The 21067-nt window shown below is 37.6% G+C and overlaps 1 protein-coding gene across 1 annotated transcript in view; it reads left to right on the top strand.

The window, feature by feature from the left end:
• Window positions 1–19475, top strand: part of LOC143623283 (protein DETOXIFICATION 24-like) — a 53438-nt gene extending 33963 nt beyond the window's left edge. Inside the window, exons 2-9 of the mRNA XM_077094232.1 lie at window positions 16514–16760; window positions 16833–17374; window positions 17437–17523; window positions 17606–17662; window positions 17800–18038; window positions 18890–19008; window positions 19097–19183; window positions 19274–19475. Of these exons, the coding sequence (XP_076950347.1) occupies window positions 16839–17374; window positions 17437–17523; window positions 17606–17662; window positions 17800–18038; window positions 18890–19008; window positions 19097–19183; window positions 19274–19348 (1200 nt within the window). The 5' untranslated portion in view covers window positions 16514–16760; window positions 16833–16838 and the 3' untranslated portion in view covers window positions 19349–19475. The remainder of the gene's footprint in view (window positions 1–16513; window positions 16761–16832; window positions 17375–17436; window positions 17524–17605; window positions 17663–17799; window positions 18039–18889; window positions 19009–19096; window positions 19184–19273) is intronic.
• The last annotated feature ends 1592 nt before the right edge of the window (window positions 19476–21067 follow it).

Here is a 21067-nt window from a genome sequence, read left to right as displayed (position 1 = left end):
ACAGCCTGCTATGTTCTGAATAGGGTGTTAACCGTTAAGAGACTTGGAAAAACTTGTTACGAGCTTATGCACGGAAGGAAGCCCAACTTGTGCGGTCTTGAACCATTTGGGTCTCCTTGTTCGATTTTGAAGACTAACTCGAAATTTGGTGAAGTAGCCGATGAGGGAATCCTAGTCGGTTATGTTGTTGGGACTCCCAACAGACGGGTCTTTAATACGTCGACTTGCAAGGTGGAGGTGGTTTGTAACACCGACATTACTAGTTACCAACCGCCAAAACCAAGCAATGGACCTGCTGAGCTTTTCGACTATGTTAAACTTTTTAAGTCGTTTAACGTACCTGATTTGGAAATTTCTGAAGAAGACGAAAGAGCTGTGACGAAGATGATACTTGATGAGGAAGAGAATCTATTGCAACATCAGATGTTTGAGAAATCTCAACCTTCCACATCAAACCCTATCGATACCCCTGCGGCCTCAACTGAAGATGAGTTTATCAATCCTTTTCACTCTCAGCCAGAAACAACCATAGATGAGATCTCTTCAAACTTGGAAGACAATTTACATGTCGGTGCTGTTCCGACCACGAGAATTCACAAAGATCACCCATTGGAGAACGTTATAGGTGATGTGTCCTCCAGTGTACAAACCAGAAGTAGCTTGAATGAGCACACCTGTGTTTTTACAAGCATAAAAGAAACGGGTATAATGAATGAATGTTTGTACTCCTGCTTTATAAGCCAAATTGAACCAAAGAATTATCAAATGGCTTTAAAGGACAGCTCGTGGGTCGAGGCCATGCAAGAAGAGTTGGCTCAGTTCGAGAAAATGGAAGTTTGGACCTTGGTTGAAAAACCAAGAAATGTGCATGCTATAGGCACAAAATGGGTGTTCAAGTGTAAGAGAGATGATAAGGGAATTATCGTAAGAAATAAGGCGAGGCTGGTTGTTAAAGGTTTTAATCAGCAAGAGGGTATTGATTACAATGAGGTGTTTGCTCCTGTCGCCCGGTTAGAAGCGATTCGATTGTTTTTGGCGTTTGCTGCATTTAAAAAGATGAAGGTATTTCAGTTGGATGTGAAGAGCGCGTTTCTAAATGGGAAAGTTGATGAGGTTGTGTATGTTGAGCAACCTCCGGGTTTTCCTGACCCAGACTTTCCTGATCACGTATACAGGTTGAGCAAGGCGTTATATGGGTTACATCAGGCACCTCGTGCCTGGTATTCAACGTTATCGGACTACTTGCTGGAAAATGGTTTTGAAAGGGGATTGATTGACAGTACGTTGTTTGTGAAGAGAGAAGGATGTGACTTCCTACTGGTTCAAGTCTACGTGGATGATATCATTTTTGCTGCATCAAGAGTATCCATGTGTCAGGATTTTGAAGCTGTCATGAAGAAACGATTCGAGATGAGTGCTATGGGTGAACTAACTTTCTTTCTAGGATTGCAGGTTGATCAGAAGAAGGATGGGATGTTCATTCATCAAACGAAGTACGTTCATGATGTGCTGAAAAGATTCAAGATGGAGGACAGTTCTCCATATGATACTCCAATCTGCGTCAATCACAAATTGGGTGCTGAATCAGATGGTGACGCAGATGTGGACCCAACTCTGTATCTGGCAATAATAGGTTCATTAATGTATTTAACTGCTTCTAGGCCTGATATAATGTTTGCTGTTTGTCTTTGTGCACGTTTTCAGGCAAATCCGAAAGAATCTCATTTGAAAGGTGCAAAGAGGATACTACGGTATCTCAAGGGCAAGCCGAAGCTGGGGTTGTGGTACCCGAAGGGAGGAGACGTTGAACTGGTGGCATATACAGATTCTGATTATGGGGGATGCAATCAGAGTCGGAAGTCAACCACAGGAGGCTGTCAGTTTCTTGGAGGAAGATTAGTTTCCTGGCAGTGCAAGAAACAGACATCAGTTGCAATTTCAACATGCGAAGCTGAATACATGGCAGCATCCAACTGCTGCTCTCAGGTTTTGTGGATTCAGCAACAATTACGCGACTATGGTCTGAATTTCTTACTCACTCCTATTTTAATTGATAACACTGCCGCCATCTCAGTAATTAACAATCCCGTGAAGCACAGTAAAACTAAGCATATTGACATTCGTCATCACTTCATACGGGATTGTGCTGAGAAGAAACTGATCAAGATCGAAAAAGTTGATACACTTGAAAATTTTGCTGACTTGTTCACAAAAGCGTTTGATAAATCCAGATTTCAAAACCTAATTGAGCTGAACGGGATGATCAATCCCGAGTAACCAGGCCTTTGTGTTTATTTAAAAAAAAAAAAAAAAAAAAAAATTATTAAAAATTTTGTGTCATTATTGCTTAAAATTAGTCGGTTACCTCAGTTTGATGGACATATCCTCGGATATGTTTTGGTCCTCGTTTCGACTTAGAGAATGAGGATAGCCATTAACCGGAAGACTGAAAGTGACCGGGGCAGTTATGACATGTGTTCTTTCAGTTGCTGAAAATTAGTCGGTCATTCTTAGTAAGAAGGACACATACTTGTATGTGGTCGGTCCAGTTGATCCATTGGATCTTCAGGATAGCCGTTTACCTGACGACTTTGACGTGATCGGGGCGATTGAAATCAAAATTTTATAGGGAAATGAAATTACTTTTCAAGTCTAATACTTCGTATGAAGTTCTTTGCTGTGTTTAACAGAAAATTGATCCAACCTTGGAAAATGATATATATACTGATTGTGTGTGCTTAACTAGTGAAGTTATTAGGCTTAAAAGGCGTTAGAACAGTCATTGTATGTCATGGTAAATTTTCATGGTGCGTAATAGTGTATGTGATACTAACTTAAACTACTCGAATTTACGTGGAAACTCCTTAAGAGTTTTGAATGTCTTCACACATATCTTTCCGAATGATAGGCAGAAAAGCGACTACCCAGTCATACACGAGCCCGTGAGTGTTCTGATTCCCGTGAAGAAAGCATTTCAAGACACTGCAGTGATCCAGATTCGGGACTTGCAGTGGTTTAGGACTCCGAAGTCAATAAGAATGTTTGGCCTAAAAAAAAAAAAAAATTTATATTTTTACTTATGAGACATAGTAATAATCAAGACTTCTCAATTCTGGAGTAAGAAAAGAACGGGAAGCAGACAACGAGTATATACAAGTTAATCAGACACTATGGGTCGAAGTCAATTCGGGGTGACTTGGGTATAGCCAAATACGCTTGGAGAATAGATAGAAGACATCATTATCTCTGAGTTGTTGCCAACTTAAAATTTTGAGCTTAACTGAACCTTAATCCGTATCACAGAAACGATGAAAACCATTTAAATTATTTACATGCTTACAACCTATTTCTCTATGTCATAATACAGCTAAACACGGATCCAAGTGACAGTCACATAGTTAGTATGATTCCTGTTAGGATTTTTTCTAAAACATAGTGGTCCCTGACTAGACTGAAATTTGATCCCTTAATTCATTAAAATTTTTATAAGTTTTTCTATTTTTGTAGTTGTGTTATTGTAAAACTGGTTACTTGGACATGATCATTTTTGTTTAACTCTTTTTGGAAATTTCTAATGTTAAGTGCAAGATTATTCAAACTTAAAGGGCTGATTTTGAAATTACGGGCGAAGTTGTTGAATTTGGCGAAGTTGTGCTTAACTTCGCCTAGGCGAAGTTAAGCGTAACTTCGCCTGAACCAACTCTGCCCTATATAAGGCTTTTGATACAGTAACAGTATCATTATTTTCGAAATTCCGGCGAACTTATTATCAAAACCAAAGTATTCCGGCGATCTTGTTTACATTCCGATTTCGATCGTTTGTTTCCAGTTTCTTGTGTTAATTCACGGTATGTGTTGTCAATATCATTCCCAAACATACTCGTTCTTTATAGTTGTACCCGGTTCGAGACCTCGGGTCGTCGAACCTTCAAAACCTAGTTTTTCAACCGAGTATTACGTGTTCATGGACGTCCTTTACGTCTCAATATCATTAATCTATGTTGTTCTTCACTGCGGGATCGTCAAATCGGTCCGAAAACATCGGATCTAAACCTTTGAATCTGAACAGTCGCCGTTTCAGATTCAGGCGAAGTTAAGGTTTAGGCGAAGTTGTCCACAACTTCGCCAGGAGATTAATTTCGCCTGTGGCGAAGTTATCCGTAACTTCGCCTTGAACTCAAGTTCGCCAGTGGCGATGTTGTGATAAGGCGAAGTTATCATCAACTTCGCCTATACCATTTTACTTAACAGTTTTTAGACGAACTTACAGTTGACGCGAAGTTGTTCCCAACTTCGCCTCACCTATAAGTTCGCCTGTACAGGTTTAATCACAACTTCGCACGTGGTACAATGCGAACTTGTTACTTGCTTAACTGTTCTCTAACTTGTTTTGTTTTGTGCAGATATGGCTGCTGTTGGAGGTGCTGGTGGTGACGACGGTGATGATCAAAGACAATTCTTTCCAGCACATAACCAGTACATCACTTTAGATCCAGACGCACGAGGCGTAGAAGACTACAGGGAGATTATCACGTTTCTCCTGCGATCAAGAGTCTTTCACGCGCTCACAAATACACTGCCCATTTCTCTGCCTAACATTGAAGACTTTTGGCAGACAGTGTACTATGATTGCAGGCCTGAGCCTCCGGTGATGCGAGCAACCGTAAATGGTCATAACATACAGTTTTCCTCGGAAGACATACGGTTGGCTCTGCAGTTCGGTGAAGAAACAATAGATGACCCAACGGAGTTCGTAGCTCCTTTCCGGGATGGAGCTTATTTGAGGATGGGTTATTCGGGTCCGCTGGGGGACTCGCAGAGGAGGAAAGGGTTTCTGCTGGATCAGTGGCGCTTCCTGATGCATGTGTTGATTGTGTGCATGTCCGGCAGGAAGGCAGGAACAGATGGGATGGGCGCGACGATGCAGTCGGCCATGATAGCGCTGGCTTACAACCGCAGATATTCTTTTAGTCAGCTAATTTTCTACGAGATCGATCGTTAGCGAAGGGCTGTGGCGCGCGAGCGATTCACTATGTATCCGCGTTTCTTACAAATGATTTTGAATCATGTCGCTCCGTCGCTACCGCAAAGACGCCCAATAAGATACGTCGAATGCGTGACGAAACGTATCTTTGCTCAGTGCCGCACCTCGAGCACTCGTAGCAAGCCTGAGCTGCGTCCCAGGCATACTCCACTATTCGGGTATCTTATCAACCCGGGGTATGTTCCTGCAGGAGGGGACGAGTTCAGAGACCCACAGCCACATCAGGCGGCAGCACCACATGCTGTATCAGCTGCGCCTGTTGTATCTACTGTTGCCTCTGCTGATGTGCCAGCTGCGGTATCTCCTGCTGTGTCTACTGCTGAAGACGTTGATCTTGCTGCTGCCTTTGGCGTACAGGGTGTGTTTGATATGGATGTCTCGGGTCCTCAGTTTGTGGATGTTACTAGAGCAGTTACTTCGGTAGCTGACTCCGATCTAGACGAAACGTTTGCTGAAGCGAGACGACTTATGGTGTCTCGGGAGAGAATTACGGGAAAGAGGCCGAGAACGGTAGACGAGGATGAGGACGAAATTGATGAAGAGGAGGCGGTGCAGATTGTGCTCAGACGTTCACGAAGAGAACGGACAGGTATGGGTTCCGGAGCTGGAGAATCTTCGAGGCTAGTACGTTTTGCTCCACCTGCCTTGTCTGGTATGTCTCTTATTCCTACTACAGCACAGGTTACTGCTGTCGAGACGTCGGCCCCAGCAGTTGCGTCTCTACCACCCCAATCGCTTACTACACCGGTGGTGGTTGCACGATTTGTGGAGTCGACCGTCACTACTACTGCAGGGTTACCAAGTGTACCACCTGCGGTCACTTCTGCTGCTGATGTCCCGCCAACTCCAACGCCTACTTCAGATTCCGAGAGGATTACATCACTAGAGCAGATTGTTGCTGATCAGACAAAGACCATTCAGAGCCTAGTGGAATCCAATCGACTACAAGCAGCCCTCCTGGTTGAACACGGAAAGGTGATAGATGCCTTCAAGGCATTCTTGGCATCTCAGGGGGAGAAGACGTGTAGGGGAGATGAGTTGAGGACGAAACGGAGAGAAGATCCTGACGATGATCCCAATGCACCGGAAGGTGCAGGTGGTGAGCTGCCAAGAACCTCTCAGGCTCTTAGGGCTTCCACAGCTGAGGGGGAGTTTACAAATGCAGCTGGTGACGACGTGGTAGCTGGTGATGATGATGCTGATGTTGAAGATGTAATCGACGCATTGAAAGAGTTGGATGAGGAGGATGATGAGTTTATGATTGAAGATGATGTGTTGCCAGTTGATGAGATCGAGAGGATTGGAGAGCAGATTACGGTTGAAAACGTGTTGGAAGAAGGTGAGATTGTTGATGACTCCGTGGAACATGAGATTCCGGAGGTTGAGAGACCAGGTTTGGGTGATGAGAACGTGGAGGAAGATGCTGAGTGGGAGGAACAACCGAAATGGAAGGAGGGTTGTGCCCACTGGTTCGTAAAGACGAAGAAGCCGGCGGTCCCTAAGATGTTCAGAAAAAGTTACAATATTAAGGGATACGCGGAAGCCAAGAAAGGTATTATCTGCTGGTTATACGACGAGCAGCTGCGGCTCTTCGTGATCAAGAGATACGATGGCATTCAGTACTTCCAGAGAAAGTTGAGATCTCTAAACACACTGCCAGAATGTGAAGTAAAAGATTTAGCCAGATTGGGATTGGTAAACAGAGGTGAAGACAACATGGCTAGAATCATTGCGAAGATCGTGTGGAAAGAGTGCGTTAAAGAGAAAAAGTTTGAGCTACTGAAACCACAAAAGGGGAAACTTGTCGAAGACAAGAATAGAGGTCTGAGAGTTGATGGAAAACCTTGGATGGTCATGAAATACAAACCGATCCGGTGCCTTAAAGAAGTACCGATGAAGTTCATGCCCAAGGACGTGCTCAAAGATCTAAAATGGTGGTACGTGGATTGTGAGACAGCTGAGGCGGTAATGGAAGATGAGGATGAACAAGAAGTACTTCGGGTTTACGACCCGATGCATCTTGTTAATCTATCGCAGGCTGATCTGAAAGTGCTCAACGAGAAGAAGATCTTCTACATTCCTGCTTGGAAGGATCAAGCTAGGAAATATCAACGGGTGGTATCGGTATGTGTTAGAGAAGGAGCGCACGCGTAGAGATGCAAGATTACAAGACTCAAGATTTGAAGATCAAGATATGAAGCTACTGCCAAGGGGGAGTCTGTTGGTACATGTGTGTCAGTAGTTCATAGTCTAGCATTTGTAATCGAGTCTGTAATGCAATTATGTTTTGATTATGTTTATTTGTGTAATACGCGAAGTTGTCAACAAGTTCGCTATGGCGAACTTGTTGAATCAGCGAAGTTATTGACAACTTCGCCTGTGGCGAAGTTGTCGTATATATAAACTGTTCAGCGGAACAGTTTATGGGTTGGTCGTTTAGGTTTTTGTTTCAGTTGTTCAGTGAACGTGTTTCGTGTCATAGTCTGTAACAGTGACCTCGGGTCACGTGTTTGTTATCAATATAACGTGGTTGGTTTATTGCTTGCGTGTTCGATCTCTACATACTCTACACTCGTATCTATCTATGCAGGGATTCCGCACCTGCGTTGTTAGAGACATCCCGTGTACGATCCGTCAGGAACCTACATCTCTTTACCCTTCTTACTATCATAGCCATCTGCCACTGCAGGTCCATCTCTTCCAAATCATTAGCATCGATCTGATCATAGTCTTCATCCAACGTTGCAGGGTCGACTATTTTACCTTTGATGTAGTTCTCATAAGATGCAATGAAGGATGCATAGAGAGCAAACTGCTGTTCAGCTGATTTAACACTCATGGGCATCTGTGAGTAGTTGTAGCTCGGAACATTTGATGAGAAATTTCCAGTTGTGGCTTGAGGTTTTGAAGGATTACTACCTCCAGCTATGAAACATACGTCGCCATCCATATTGAGAATCACATGACCATCACGAGTTGAGTTTGAGTTTGATTCTCCCTTTGAGTAGTAGGCAGAGGATTCTGATTTTGAACTTGAGATTGGAGTGACTTTCGCACCATACATTCCCGGATCCTGAACCTGATCAGTTGGTGTCTCCTTCCGAACCATATTAAGTTCAAAATTTCGTAACTTATTGACCGCTGTTTCCAAATCAATCTTGGAAAAGTCTTTATCTTCTCTCATCAGAACAGTGTACATTTCCCATTTCGGTGGAAGAGCATCAAGAAGTTTCTCTACTATCTCTTCTTCCTTGTATTCAATGGAGTAATTACTAAGTTCGGTCTCAAGTGATAATATCTTGTGATGATATCGTCAAGTGATTCATTTTTCAAATACTTGAATACAGAGAATTGGGTTTTTAGCAGCTTTGTCTTGTAAGCACGTATCCCCACATTACCTTCATATCTATTTTCTAGTGCTTCCCATAGCTCTCTAGCAGTTTTGTACTTCTTGAAGGTATGAAGAATCTCTTGTGGAAGAGCCATTGTTATTGCTGCATGAGCTTTACTCTCTGCCTCATACATTTTCTTTTCCTCCTCTTCCATCTTACTGTACTTCTTAATTTTTTCACGACCTTCAAACAAGGATGTTGATGGAATGTATCCGTCTTGAATACAAACCCACATCTTAGCATCTTGATACTTCACATACTGTTCAAACCGATCTTTCCATGCAACGAAATCGGTACCCTTAAGCATTTTGGAGCTTTAGTTGCTGAACCGGCTTCAACCTCCATTTTTACCAGTTCTGTGATGTTTATTGAAGTCATAGTTGAAAGAAACGCGACTCGAAATACAAAGAAAGTTTTTTTTTTTGTAAACAGTGATCAGATAGCGAAGTTATTATAACTTCGCTTGTGCTTAACTTCGTTTGTGCTTTAACTTCGCTTGTGCCTTAACTTCGCTTATCCCTTAACTTCGCTTGTGCCTTAACTTCGCTTGTGTCTTAACTTCGCTTATGTCTTAACTTCGCTTGTACTTAACTTCGCCTTCACTATAACTTCGCTTAAACCTTATAAGTTCGCTTAAACCCTACGTAAGATGACGGAAACTTCGCCTGATGAACACGAGTTTTTGCAGGTTTTAATTGGATGTATTGTGAGGTATGCGAAGGTGTTTTGGGGTTTATTTGATGGTGGGAGATGGGCAAGACATAAAAACTAGATATTTCAACGTAAACTCGTTCCGCGAATAGTCGAACGGAACGATCTTAACACCCGTGTGATAATCCCGAACCACACAATCACGAGCAATTGCGCTGATACCAATTGTAGGTTCCCAGCCGGATCTTTACAGGAGTATCTCGTAACACAAGGGTGCGGAATCCCCAAGTAATACGATACGAGCGTAAGATATATAATACGTTGAACCGATAAACAAACACACGTCACAATACTAATAAACACGATTGTATTGCAACACTTCAACACGTGATCTCAATTATCACCAATACACGTTCGGAAAAAACTTTTTCAAGATAAGCCGAAGTGAGGTTTAAATAAACCTCGACAACTTCGCCTAACATACTAGGCGAAGTTGTCATAACTTCGCTTATCTCCAAGTTCGCCTACATCCCAGGCGAACTTGTGTAAAACAATATTCAAAACCAAAACAAACAATCTAACACGATTACAGACACATACAAAACACGAGATACTGAACTACTGACATTATGCACCAACACATGTGTGTGTTTAGGGTTTTATTATGATAACAATTCTCTTCATATATTTATATACACCCAAGAGGAAACTCTTGATTAGCAAGTAAGAATATCATATCTTTTAATGAATCGTAACAATATGTATTTTAAAAGTTATATCTCCTCCTCTTCCTCATCCTTCTCCTCGAATCTCAAATAAAAACACACATAAATGAATCTTCTAGATTGGTTGCAGTAGCTTTTGCACAATTTGTGGTTATATATTGAACTGGTGCTGTCCAAATTGTTCGAAGTTAGAAGCTTGCACGACACTCAATTGAAAAAATGTAGGGAAAATGCTTAATCGATTTCGGCCGGTATTTTAACGAGCAGAGTGGCTTGGTTCGATTTGTAAACGAGTCGAGTACGAGCCAAGGTACGCTCGCTCTTTTGACTCGAATTATTTTTTTAATTTACTCTACATATTTGTATAATATATCTATAACTACTATTTATACGCAAATATACAATTACATTAAACCATTATCTAATTTTGGATATTGTAAACTTGGCCCAATGCAATAAACAAAAATGTTGAACGGTCAACAAGCATAAACATAGAATGCCTAGGTAACCCAATGGTATAAAGGCCACTGCTAGCTGACAACCGTAGGGAGCCTTTAAGCGCCTCCAGCTTATCTCCAGTTCTAGGGAAAACCCACATGCCGAAGGCCCACTTGAGATGAAAGTCGGGCGCCCTCAAGATTGAAGGTCTCAGTACTCTTCCTTCATTAAGCCATCCATGTCCCCTCCATAGTGTTGTAAGTGGAAATTAAATTTGGGTCTCCATTAAGAAACCCATGCTTCCTACCAATACAATAAAATTACTAGCCAAGCCCACTACCTAGCTAATTGTGTAAATTGTAAAAAATCAAAACCCATGTTCCATAAACAAATTACCTCACACAGCCACTCTTGTTCGGACTCAATTCCTAGCCACACTTAACCACCTTAGTGCTTACATAAGGGATGCCCAAATTACCCAACACTAAATGCTCGATAGAAAAATGTTCGGAAAATGCTCATTTGATTTCGCTAACTGGAAGTTGTGTAAGTTTAATATGTTGTTGTATCATTTATTATTGTGTTGGTACCATTAAATGGTAAAACATCACAATCTTCACTATAATTGTAAAGCTACACGATTATATGGTAAAACAACACAATATAAATGCTATAACAACACAATTTTTCATTTTAATGGAAAACAATACAATACCAAAAAAAAAAAGAAAAAAGAAAACAACAAACAACCATACCCAGTCATAAGTCCTACCAAGGATAAATGCCATTAATAAGGTCTGAGGAGGATGACATGTACACCTAAATAAAATAAAAAATGATTGTCATCATGGTGTGATCTTTTTAAGCAATGTCGTATGAAAAACTTATTCACATTTGTCACAAAACACAAATGAACCTTTATTGTTCTTCAAATAATAAAGGGTTAAAAGAATTCTTGATTAAAATCTGAAATCAAGATGAAACAAAACCGATCACCCTCGAAATACATAAACCAACACAGATCATTAACAAGATGATCTGCTAACTAAACAACCCAACAAAGAAACAATACTAATCGAATATAATTCAGTGTAACCGATATTAAACCCTAACTTGAGAGAAACAATATTTGGAGAGTGAAAGATCATGAAACAACTCGTAAAGACGATATGAGCTCTCTTTTTTCTAACACGCCTCTCAATTCCTTTTTATATGCTCCACATGTTCAAGCCCAACTTCTAGACTCCAAGCCCGTTAGTTGTCCAAGCCCATCAGCGGTTGTCCAACTCCAAGTGCAAGCCCATTTATATAATCCAGGCCCATTAACAAAATGCAAAATACAAAAATAACGATCATTATAAAAGAAACATTTATAACATATATATGTGTTTGATATTGAATTGTCATCATATATTTTAACATCCCCCTCAATTCAATAACCAAACACATTAAATGAATTTAATCACATTTAAACCACAACTTGTTTCTTTCCATAAAACTCAGTTTTCATTTAAAAAAGCTCTATATGTTTGACAGCACATGTAAGTCAAATTCACCAAGAACACATGAATTAGGAAGACACTTGTCTGTGCCAACTTGCTGGTCAAAAATCAACATTAAACCATGATAAGCTTTGAAACAATTACAAAAACATTATGATCACTTCAAATCAGCACACTTTCAACTTTTAATGAGTCAGAAATATTTGACATTACAAGAACCCAATTAAAAAACAAGTTTCAGTTTGTGAGATTAAAAACAAAGTGGTGACACAGATAAGAATATGCACATAAAAAACATGAAACAAGAACCACCCATGCTCACTTCAAATTTAATACTCAAGTATAGAAGACATTAATAACAAAACTTGAGAGAGTTTTAATCAATATATGAAAAACAAGACTAGTACTACAACTCGGTGTTTTAGCAAACGAATCATACGTAGCTTGCAATTATTACAAACGAAAGGTAGCAAGAACCAATCTCTAATTATTTATAAAACACCCAATATAATACAAGCTATTAAAACTTCTAATGGAATAACTCCCTCTTGACACAGTTATCACAAATATATTCTTAATCAAGCAATGAACTTTGAATTCATCATTGACAAAGAGCAAACACAAGAAAGTCACATGATATACCATAGCATGCAACAAATACTACACAATAGAAACAGCCATACACATTTTACAAATCATCATAGAATTGTACGACTATATACCAAATATCATACCAGACATAGATCTCAACAAACAAAAAAGTCAAAAAACTTTTAAGACCAAGATATGTTATAATACATACAAACTTTCTGTAACAATACAGATACAGAAATCAGAAGAACAAATTCTATCATCATCATCATCATCATCATCATCATCGTACTCAGTATATCCCACCAATAGCAATGCTATGGTAGGGTCTGAGGAGGGTAAGATGTAGACAGTCTTACCTCTATCCCATAGGGATAGAGAGGCTGCTTCCGGTGAGACCCCCGGCTCGATAGTAGTTTTGCATCAAGCCTTGGACATAAGGCACATAGCACTCAATCATCAGGGACACCGGCTGATTGGTGCATGTGCCCTTGTCTTTCGGCTATCAACGCCACCACATGATGCCAGATTAACCTTCCGCCACTTTTAACGTTATTTTCACGAGATTAGTAAAATAACGTCAAAATTAGTGCACTTTTACTTTTGCCCACCCGAGGGTTCACACATATATACATTATATGCGCGCACCGCAAGCAGGGCGTAGAAGAACAAATTCTGATTAAGATAAAAGAAGGAATCATATGATTCAACAAGATAATCAGAAACATATCTGATAAAAAAATAAAAGCCACACAGCTTTCAAGACCAACCACGTCTGAATACAAAATTTGTGAAGAACATAATGACTAATTTCTCTTGACCAAAAACTTTTACAACTTTACAAAAAGGAAGAACTTGTAAAGAACAAAAAGACTAATTTGACACAAGAAAAAAACATTTACAACTTCACAACAAACATTGAATCTCAAGATTCAATAACAATATCAGAAACATATAGAAACATATCTGATAAGACAAAAGTCAAACGACTTTTAAAAGATTTTATAAGAAAAAAAAAAAGTCAACACGACTTTTAGATTTCAGAACCATTTCTGAAAGACTTGTGAGGAACATAAAGACTAATTTGACTTGATCAAAAACTTTTACAACTTCACAAGAAACATATAAAACATGTAAAGAACATAAAGACTAATTTGAATCAAGCAAAAACTTTTACAACCTAAAAAAAACTGAATCACAAAATTCAAAACACAAGTCTGAAAGCATAAGCTATATCAAACAAGAAAGAAATATCTGACAAGAAAGAAACAGCCAGAAAGAGCATACCTCACATACGAGAAAAATATACATCGCTTGTGGCTGTCAGAAACACTCAAGAAATTATCTTGACAACACTACTTGGTTAAAAAAAATATATGAACCACACAATTCGACTAACCAAAAAACAAAGTTTACAAGATTCTACAACCATGACACATAGACATGAAGACCAGGTAAACAACAAAGAAAACAGTTGTAGCGACAAATTCAAACACAGTTTCATTAAAAAAATTTAGGAACTGGACTTGTTAACAAACTTTGAATACAAAGTTGAGGAGTTCACATTCCAGATATAAAACATCCAAGTTCACCAAGTAACAACCTAACATATTTAGTGAAGTAAGAAATTTTATCAAACAACAGCTAAAATATCATTAGTGTCTATGTATTTAACCATTACATGTTTTTTACATAATACACATCATACTAGCAACCATCATTCAAAAAGAATCACTAAATCATAACAATGAAGAGAACCTAATACAAACTAAATAGGCCTACAAAATTCATGTACAGATACAAATTAAGTTTATGTTTAAAAAATAATAATAATAAATTTTAAAAACAAAATTGTTATTATTTCTTTTTAAATTTAAAGAAAAACAAACCTAGAGCACACGACAACCAATTTGCATCCAGATTACATGCTTGAAAACTTACCAAAAAACCATTCCTTAAGAATTGTCTACTTGAAATTATGAATAACACTTTAACACGTATATATTTATGCATTTCCCCAAAGTACCAACGGTAACGATAGACTATACCAGCACCTCAGCAAATATGTCAAACAAATCAGAGAACATGTCATAAAAAAATACTCAAAACGAAAACTATAACTTTGCTCTGATGTTTTCACACATTTCAAACATTTTTATAGAAAACAAATTTAACATAAATATTTCAAAAAAAAAGACAGAGTCCATATTAGACAATAATAAAAAACTCAAGAAAGATATTTTGACCTTTTTAAAACCTTTTTTTTTATATTTCAGAAGAAAACCATTAGTTTAATCGATCAAGCATTATCAAGTTCCTACAAAGTTAAGACAAGCAAACAACTTACAGTAATATGAATGTAGAGGCACATAGAAAACAAATTTTAAGAGCCACTTCAATCTTCACAGTGGTTGGGTTTGACTTTTGAGTGTATACATCAAACATGAAAATATCATGATCATCAAGTACTGAAGTTTCACCACTGCAATTTCCTTTACAAATTTTGTGAATCAAACACAAATCCAAGAATCACCAAGAAATAAGTCAACTGAGACCAACTGAAAATACAATGTATCTTGGAGTTTTCTACTCGGCCGGATTTCAATTTGCTATAAGAACTGGCCCCAAATTTGAAGAACACACTTTAGCAACAATGCTTATAGATAGCTTCAGCACAACTTTTAACACGCAGCGGATAAAATTACAATCATCAAAATCTTGATAAACTTAATCTTAGAAAACCATAAACTTCCGCTTGATAAACTTAATTATGTGTTTGCCAATTTTCCAATTTGAAAGGCGACAACTAACCATAAATTGATACAGTAAAAGCAACTAAGAATCTAGGATTAGGATTTCAAGGCCTAGTTCAGATTAAAAACATGGATGTGTCGGAGGTGATCCTCCACATATATGATGTGACCAACAATGATTCAGGGACAATGACAGAAAAGTACCTTAAATCATCGGTTCTTTCCTCCCAATCGTAGAGAACAAATCTCAAAATCACCAGATGAAGCGACTCATAGCCAAACCTGATTGCTACACCATGGATACCAAGAATCGAAGAAAACAATGATTAAGAATAAACCAACACAGCAGAAGACAGAATACACCCAAATAGCCCAAACTCTTGGAACACGAAACCCTGATTCCTAATTCTCTTCCGAGTAGACGTGAGCCGACCATGGCTCTGATACCATGTCACAAAACACAAATGAACCTTTATTGTTCTTCAAATAATAAAGGGTTAAAAGAATTCTTGATTAAAATCTGAAATCAAGATGAAACAAAACCGATCACCCTCGAAATACATAAACCAACACAGATCATTAACAAGATGATCTGCTAACTAAACAACCCAACAAAGAAACAATACTAATCGAATATAATTCAGTGTAACCGATGTTAAACCCTAACTTGAGAGAAACAATATTTGGAGAGTGAAAGATCATGAAACAACTCGTAAAGACGATATGAGCTCTCTTTTTTCTAACACGTCTCTCAATTCCTTTTTATATGCTCCACATGTTCAAGCCCACCTTCTAGACTCCAAGCCCGTTAGTTGTCCAAGCCCATCAGCGGTTGTCCAACTCCAAGTGCAAGCCCATTTATATAATCCAGGCCCATTTATAACATATATATGTGTTTGATATTGAATTGTCATCATATATTTTAACAACATTTAAGTTATCACAAGTGTTAAGACGCATTGTATAATCCTATAAAACGTCCAACAATTATCTTTTTTTTTTGTTTAAAATTCAAACATTATTCATTGTTTCTTTGTCCCACGTGAAGAATGAAGGTGGAGAATCCTCCTACCCTATAAAGGGGTAATCCCATGAAAGAATTAATAAATTTTGTAACTTACATACTTGACATTTTGACTAAGCAAACTTTTATTTTTAGTCCTTCATATGATTGGCCCTTATTGTAAATAAATTGTAAAAATGAGTCAAACTGGTTCAGCGAGCCAACTCGATTTTAAATGAGTCAAGTTCGAGTTTAAGATTTCATCTTGATTTCAATTTTGAGCTGAGCTAGCTCAATATGGAGTTCGAGTCAAGCTCGAGCTAGCCTTGGATCGGCTCAGCTTAACTCGTTAACAACCTCTAAATATTGTTTCCAGGAACCCAAGTGACTTATTTATAATTGATTGATTTTCAGAATGGATGATGGGACGGAGACAAGGCTTCTTCGACGTGAAGAAGGAGAGGAAGGTGACCTAACGCAAAGGATATGGGTGGAATCAAAACAAATATGGAGGATTGCATTACCGGGTGTCATATCAAGGGTTACTTCATTCGGAACTACTGTTGTCGCCCAATCATTTATTGGTCATGTCAGCGACACAGATCTTGCTGGTTAATCACTTGTTCAAACACTTACCTATCGATTTATCAACGGGACACTTGTAAGTTGACCATGCACTTTTATTTGTATTATTAATAACAAAGTCGGCATACTTAATCGAATGCATAAACAGATAGGAATGTCTAGTGCAACCCAAACCCTTTTCGGACAATCATCTGGAGCCGGCCAACACCACATGATGGGCATTCACTTGCAACGATCATGGATCCTTGACTTGATTACCATGACCATTGTGCTCCCCATTTTGATATTTGGTACCCAAATATTCAAACTCTTGGGTCAGGAAGAAGCGACAGCAAACAGTGGCGGATATATATCTTTATGGATGATTCCTTTTTGCTATAGCTATGTTTTTGCTATAACTATACAACTGTATCTCCAAGCGCAGTTAAAGAACATGATTGTTGCATGGCTTTCGGCAATTCAATTAGTAAACGACATACTCTTGTCACTGCTCTTCGTGCTTGTCTTGAAATTGGGAGTCGCTGGTGCGATGCTTGCATACTGTTTATCATCATGGTTTGTTGTAATTGAGGAATTGATATACGTTTTTGGAGGATGGTGTTCGAATACTTGGAAAGGATTCACAGTTGCTGCTTTTAAGGATATGGTGCCTCTTGTGAAGCTCTCAGTGTTCTCTTGTGTTATGATAGGGTAAGTTCTTATGATAAACATATGATTCAAGAACCCTTATGAATAACCATTATTATGTATAGCTTGGAGCTATGGTACTCTGGTGTTCTGGCCTTACTCGCTGGATACCTGCCGAACGCGAAAGTCACAATATCAGCTTTCTCCATTTGGTATCAACACATGCACTGTTATTTCTCCCTTTATGGATCATTTTACAAAAACTTAAACTCAATTTTTGTGGTTGTTTTACAGCCTGAGCATTAACACATTGGAGTACATGATATGCCTTGGTTTCTTAGATGCTGCATGGTAAGTTATCAACACTTTGCAATATGATGGCCAAAAATAATAGAGAAAACCAATATTGTGTTACTATATAGAAACATGTGAATTATTTTCATATAATTGATACGGGTTATATTGTAACTTTAATATGTATAAATTAGTATCCGGGTGTCGAATGAGTTAGGGCGAGGAAACGTGAAAGCAGTGAAGTTTGCTATAAAAGTGTTGTTGGGAACGTCGATCGTGATAGGGGGGTTCTTCTTTGTTCTCTGTTTAGTGTTCCGGAACGACATTGCGTACTTGTTTACTAATGATGAAAGAATCGCAAATGCAGTAGTCGATCTTTCTTTGCTTCTCTCCTTTTCAATTATGTTGAATAGCATTTATCCTATACTTACAGGTAACTCCTTCCATTTTTAAGATTTAGTTAGTCAACCCACACACACGCACTTAAATTTTCAGGAATGTTTTTTTAGTTTAGGTACATGCGAAATATGCCCCTTGAAAACAACCCATACGTTAAAGTTCACCGTGCTCACAAAATCAATAGCTACAATCATGGTTGTAAAAATCTATAGTCATTAGTCGACGGTGGGGTGGGGGCTAGTGAATAATCGGGATGTTTCGAGATTAATCGGAATTAATTGGATCATAATTTAATGTATATTTTACCGTTTTATATATACGCACACATTTTTTATGTAATTTTTCAGTTTTATACATACACAAACATATTTTGGCCGGATATGAGCTGGAATCTTGTTATAAACCGCTAATTTTTGTTGGAATCTCGCCGGAAATAGCTGATTTTGGCCGGAATCTCGCCGAAAACACCGATTTTGGCCAGAACATCATGAGAAAAAGCCGATTAATCCTGATTTTGGCCGGATTTGACCATTGACCGATTAATTAGTCAATTAACCCAAAATTAATCAGTGAAGTGAGTACTAGTGATTAATCGATGCCTAGTCAGGATTTTTGCAACACTGACTACAATAACCATTGGGTAACAAGTAAAAAGACAACCGATATAAGTCAAAGTACATGGTAGAATATAGTATATACAACGTTTAGTCAACTTTTTAATGGCTTTTAGGAGAATATATATATATATATAGTCGTTCTGACTCGTACCCATTTTCTATTAACAAATATTCTAACCCGCATTAAAGCAAAGGTTTTTTTTAGCATTATGTATTTCTTTTTTATCATTATCTAAAGAAAAAAATGTATACTGTCACAACTCACAAGGGGTGGCAATTGGAGCTGGTATGCAGTCAAGTGTAGCAATCATTAACCTCATTTGCTTTTACTTGATTGGTGTTCCGTTGGCAGCTTTGCTTGGATATTTAACGTCTCTACAAGTTAAGGTACATAAATAAAATTCAATGTTTAGAAACCAAAATCTTAATGTTATAGTCTAGATTATTTATGATTAATTTGATTTACTTGATATAGGGTATATGGATTGGAATGATAGGAGGTTATATAGCTCAAACTATTGCGCTTTCATATATGATTTGGAGAACAAACTGGAATGATGAGGTAGATTCACAATAAACTAATTGGATTTCCATTTTGAGCTACTTTTTTCGATATTTGACAAAAATCGGCATTTCTACTTTACAATCATAGGTGAAGAAGGCTTCAGAACGTCTCATGCGGTTTTACGTGAAGTCAGATGAAAATTCTGAGCAAATTTCAAATTAAGTGTTACCTGTTGGAGTAATTGTCCTAGTGAACATGTGAACAAGTAGCTTTTTAAGTAAAGTTGATCAAGTTAAGCACGTGGGCCGAAGATACCTAGTCTTATGCAAGATATTCGTTCAACAATATGTTTCGTATTATTTCGTATTATTGTTTGTTACATTTCGTTTGTTTTCGTTTTATGTTTATAGCCGTTACCTGACTAGTGCGTAATTAATAAATTCCGCACTTTTTGTAATTATGTTTTATTTTATTCATTTTTAATATTTATTTGGCTATAACTATTAATCTTGTGCAAAAACAACCCCTGAACTAACTCTAACCACCTTATGTATCCACAACCAAACTTGAGGGACTTCTTTGCAAAAATTAACAGAAGATACTATATCATCTTTATCATCATCCCCCGTCGCAAATACCCCCATCCCCTTTTCAATTTCTTGTTCCTTAATTGTCGTAATATAATCAAAATTGATTTTGGCAAATCTTTTACATACCTAATTCGGCCTACACTGACGCGTTAATTAGGAATTGAGATCACCAACTGATTTAGTTTATCAAAATAACAAAACCGACTTAGTGCACTTGTAATCTTCTATATAAAAATGTTAATAATATAATTAATCAGTTACACCTTCATCTTAACCTCGCAACCTAAACCTCTCAAGCAATTGTGTCATAGAAGTAGCCTAGCGCCCTGTTCTAAGTTGTTCTAAGTTGGGCCGCAAGGTTGGTGTTCATTGTTCACCCTCAATTCGTGATTGTTTCTGGCAATTGCAATATGGTTTTAGGTCGTTTTTAATCAATAAGTTTTAGCCATAAATCAATTTTACCAATCAATGAACAAATAAGTTAAACCCAATTCAAGGGTTTTGTTTTGAATTTGTGGATGAACAACATATGTGTTATAAATAATTGTTTTCATCTTATAACTGAGTTAGACACCAGCCCAATTGTGCAAGTATTTTGGGTAATTTGATCTTTTTATATGTTTTAATTATTAAAAATCAATATTATTGATGAATAAGTAATATTTTACGAAACCGGCACTTTAGAGTTGACGTTTTCCATTTCTTTTTGTCAAAACTATACATATATATATGTGTGTGTGTGTAATATGTTTTAAATAAAGGTCATAATAAATAAAATAAACGTGTTTTTATCAATTTTTATTAAGCAAAGTTTCGTTATATATTTAAAATAAATATTTATTTCACTATTATCAAATATATATATATATATATGTCATATATTGTAGCTATTTAGTTAAATAGTAATATTTGTATTATATTAACCTAAGTATTTTTACTATAAGTATATTAAATTTTTAGGTATAAATTATCCTATATATATTATATTTATCTCATATCAAGATTTTGCAATTAGTAAAAGAAATAATGATATTTTTACAATAACAACAATAATATAAAATAATAGTTCAAATAACAAAAGTCTTACTTGAACATCATTGAAACCCAAATCCATTGTAAGTCCTATGGAGTTTATATTTAATTTTATCATTCTTACCTAGGGATCGATCCTTGTTGGTAAATCTTGAAGAGCTTGAACGTTTCATTATTTTATCATCACTTTGTCTCTTTTGTTCATTTGATAAGGTGAGTAATCACTCTCCTAATTTTACTTACTTTAGATCTTTTGGGAACTTATGCATACTTAAATTATTTACCTAATACCTAGTATTCTTATTAGCAAACTGTGAAT

Source organism: Bidens hawaiensis, unplaced genomic scaffold (genome assembly GCF_021521415.1).
Source record: "Bidens hawaiensis isolate Kalapana, Puna unplaced genomic scaffold, B.hawaiensis_p1.1 tig00003356_1, whole genome shotgun sequence".
NCBI lineage: Eukaryota > Viridiplantae > Streptophyta > Magnoliopsida > Asterales > Asteraceae > Bidens > Bidens hawaiensis.
This window is presented reverse-complemented; position numbering and strand designations above follow the sequence as displayed.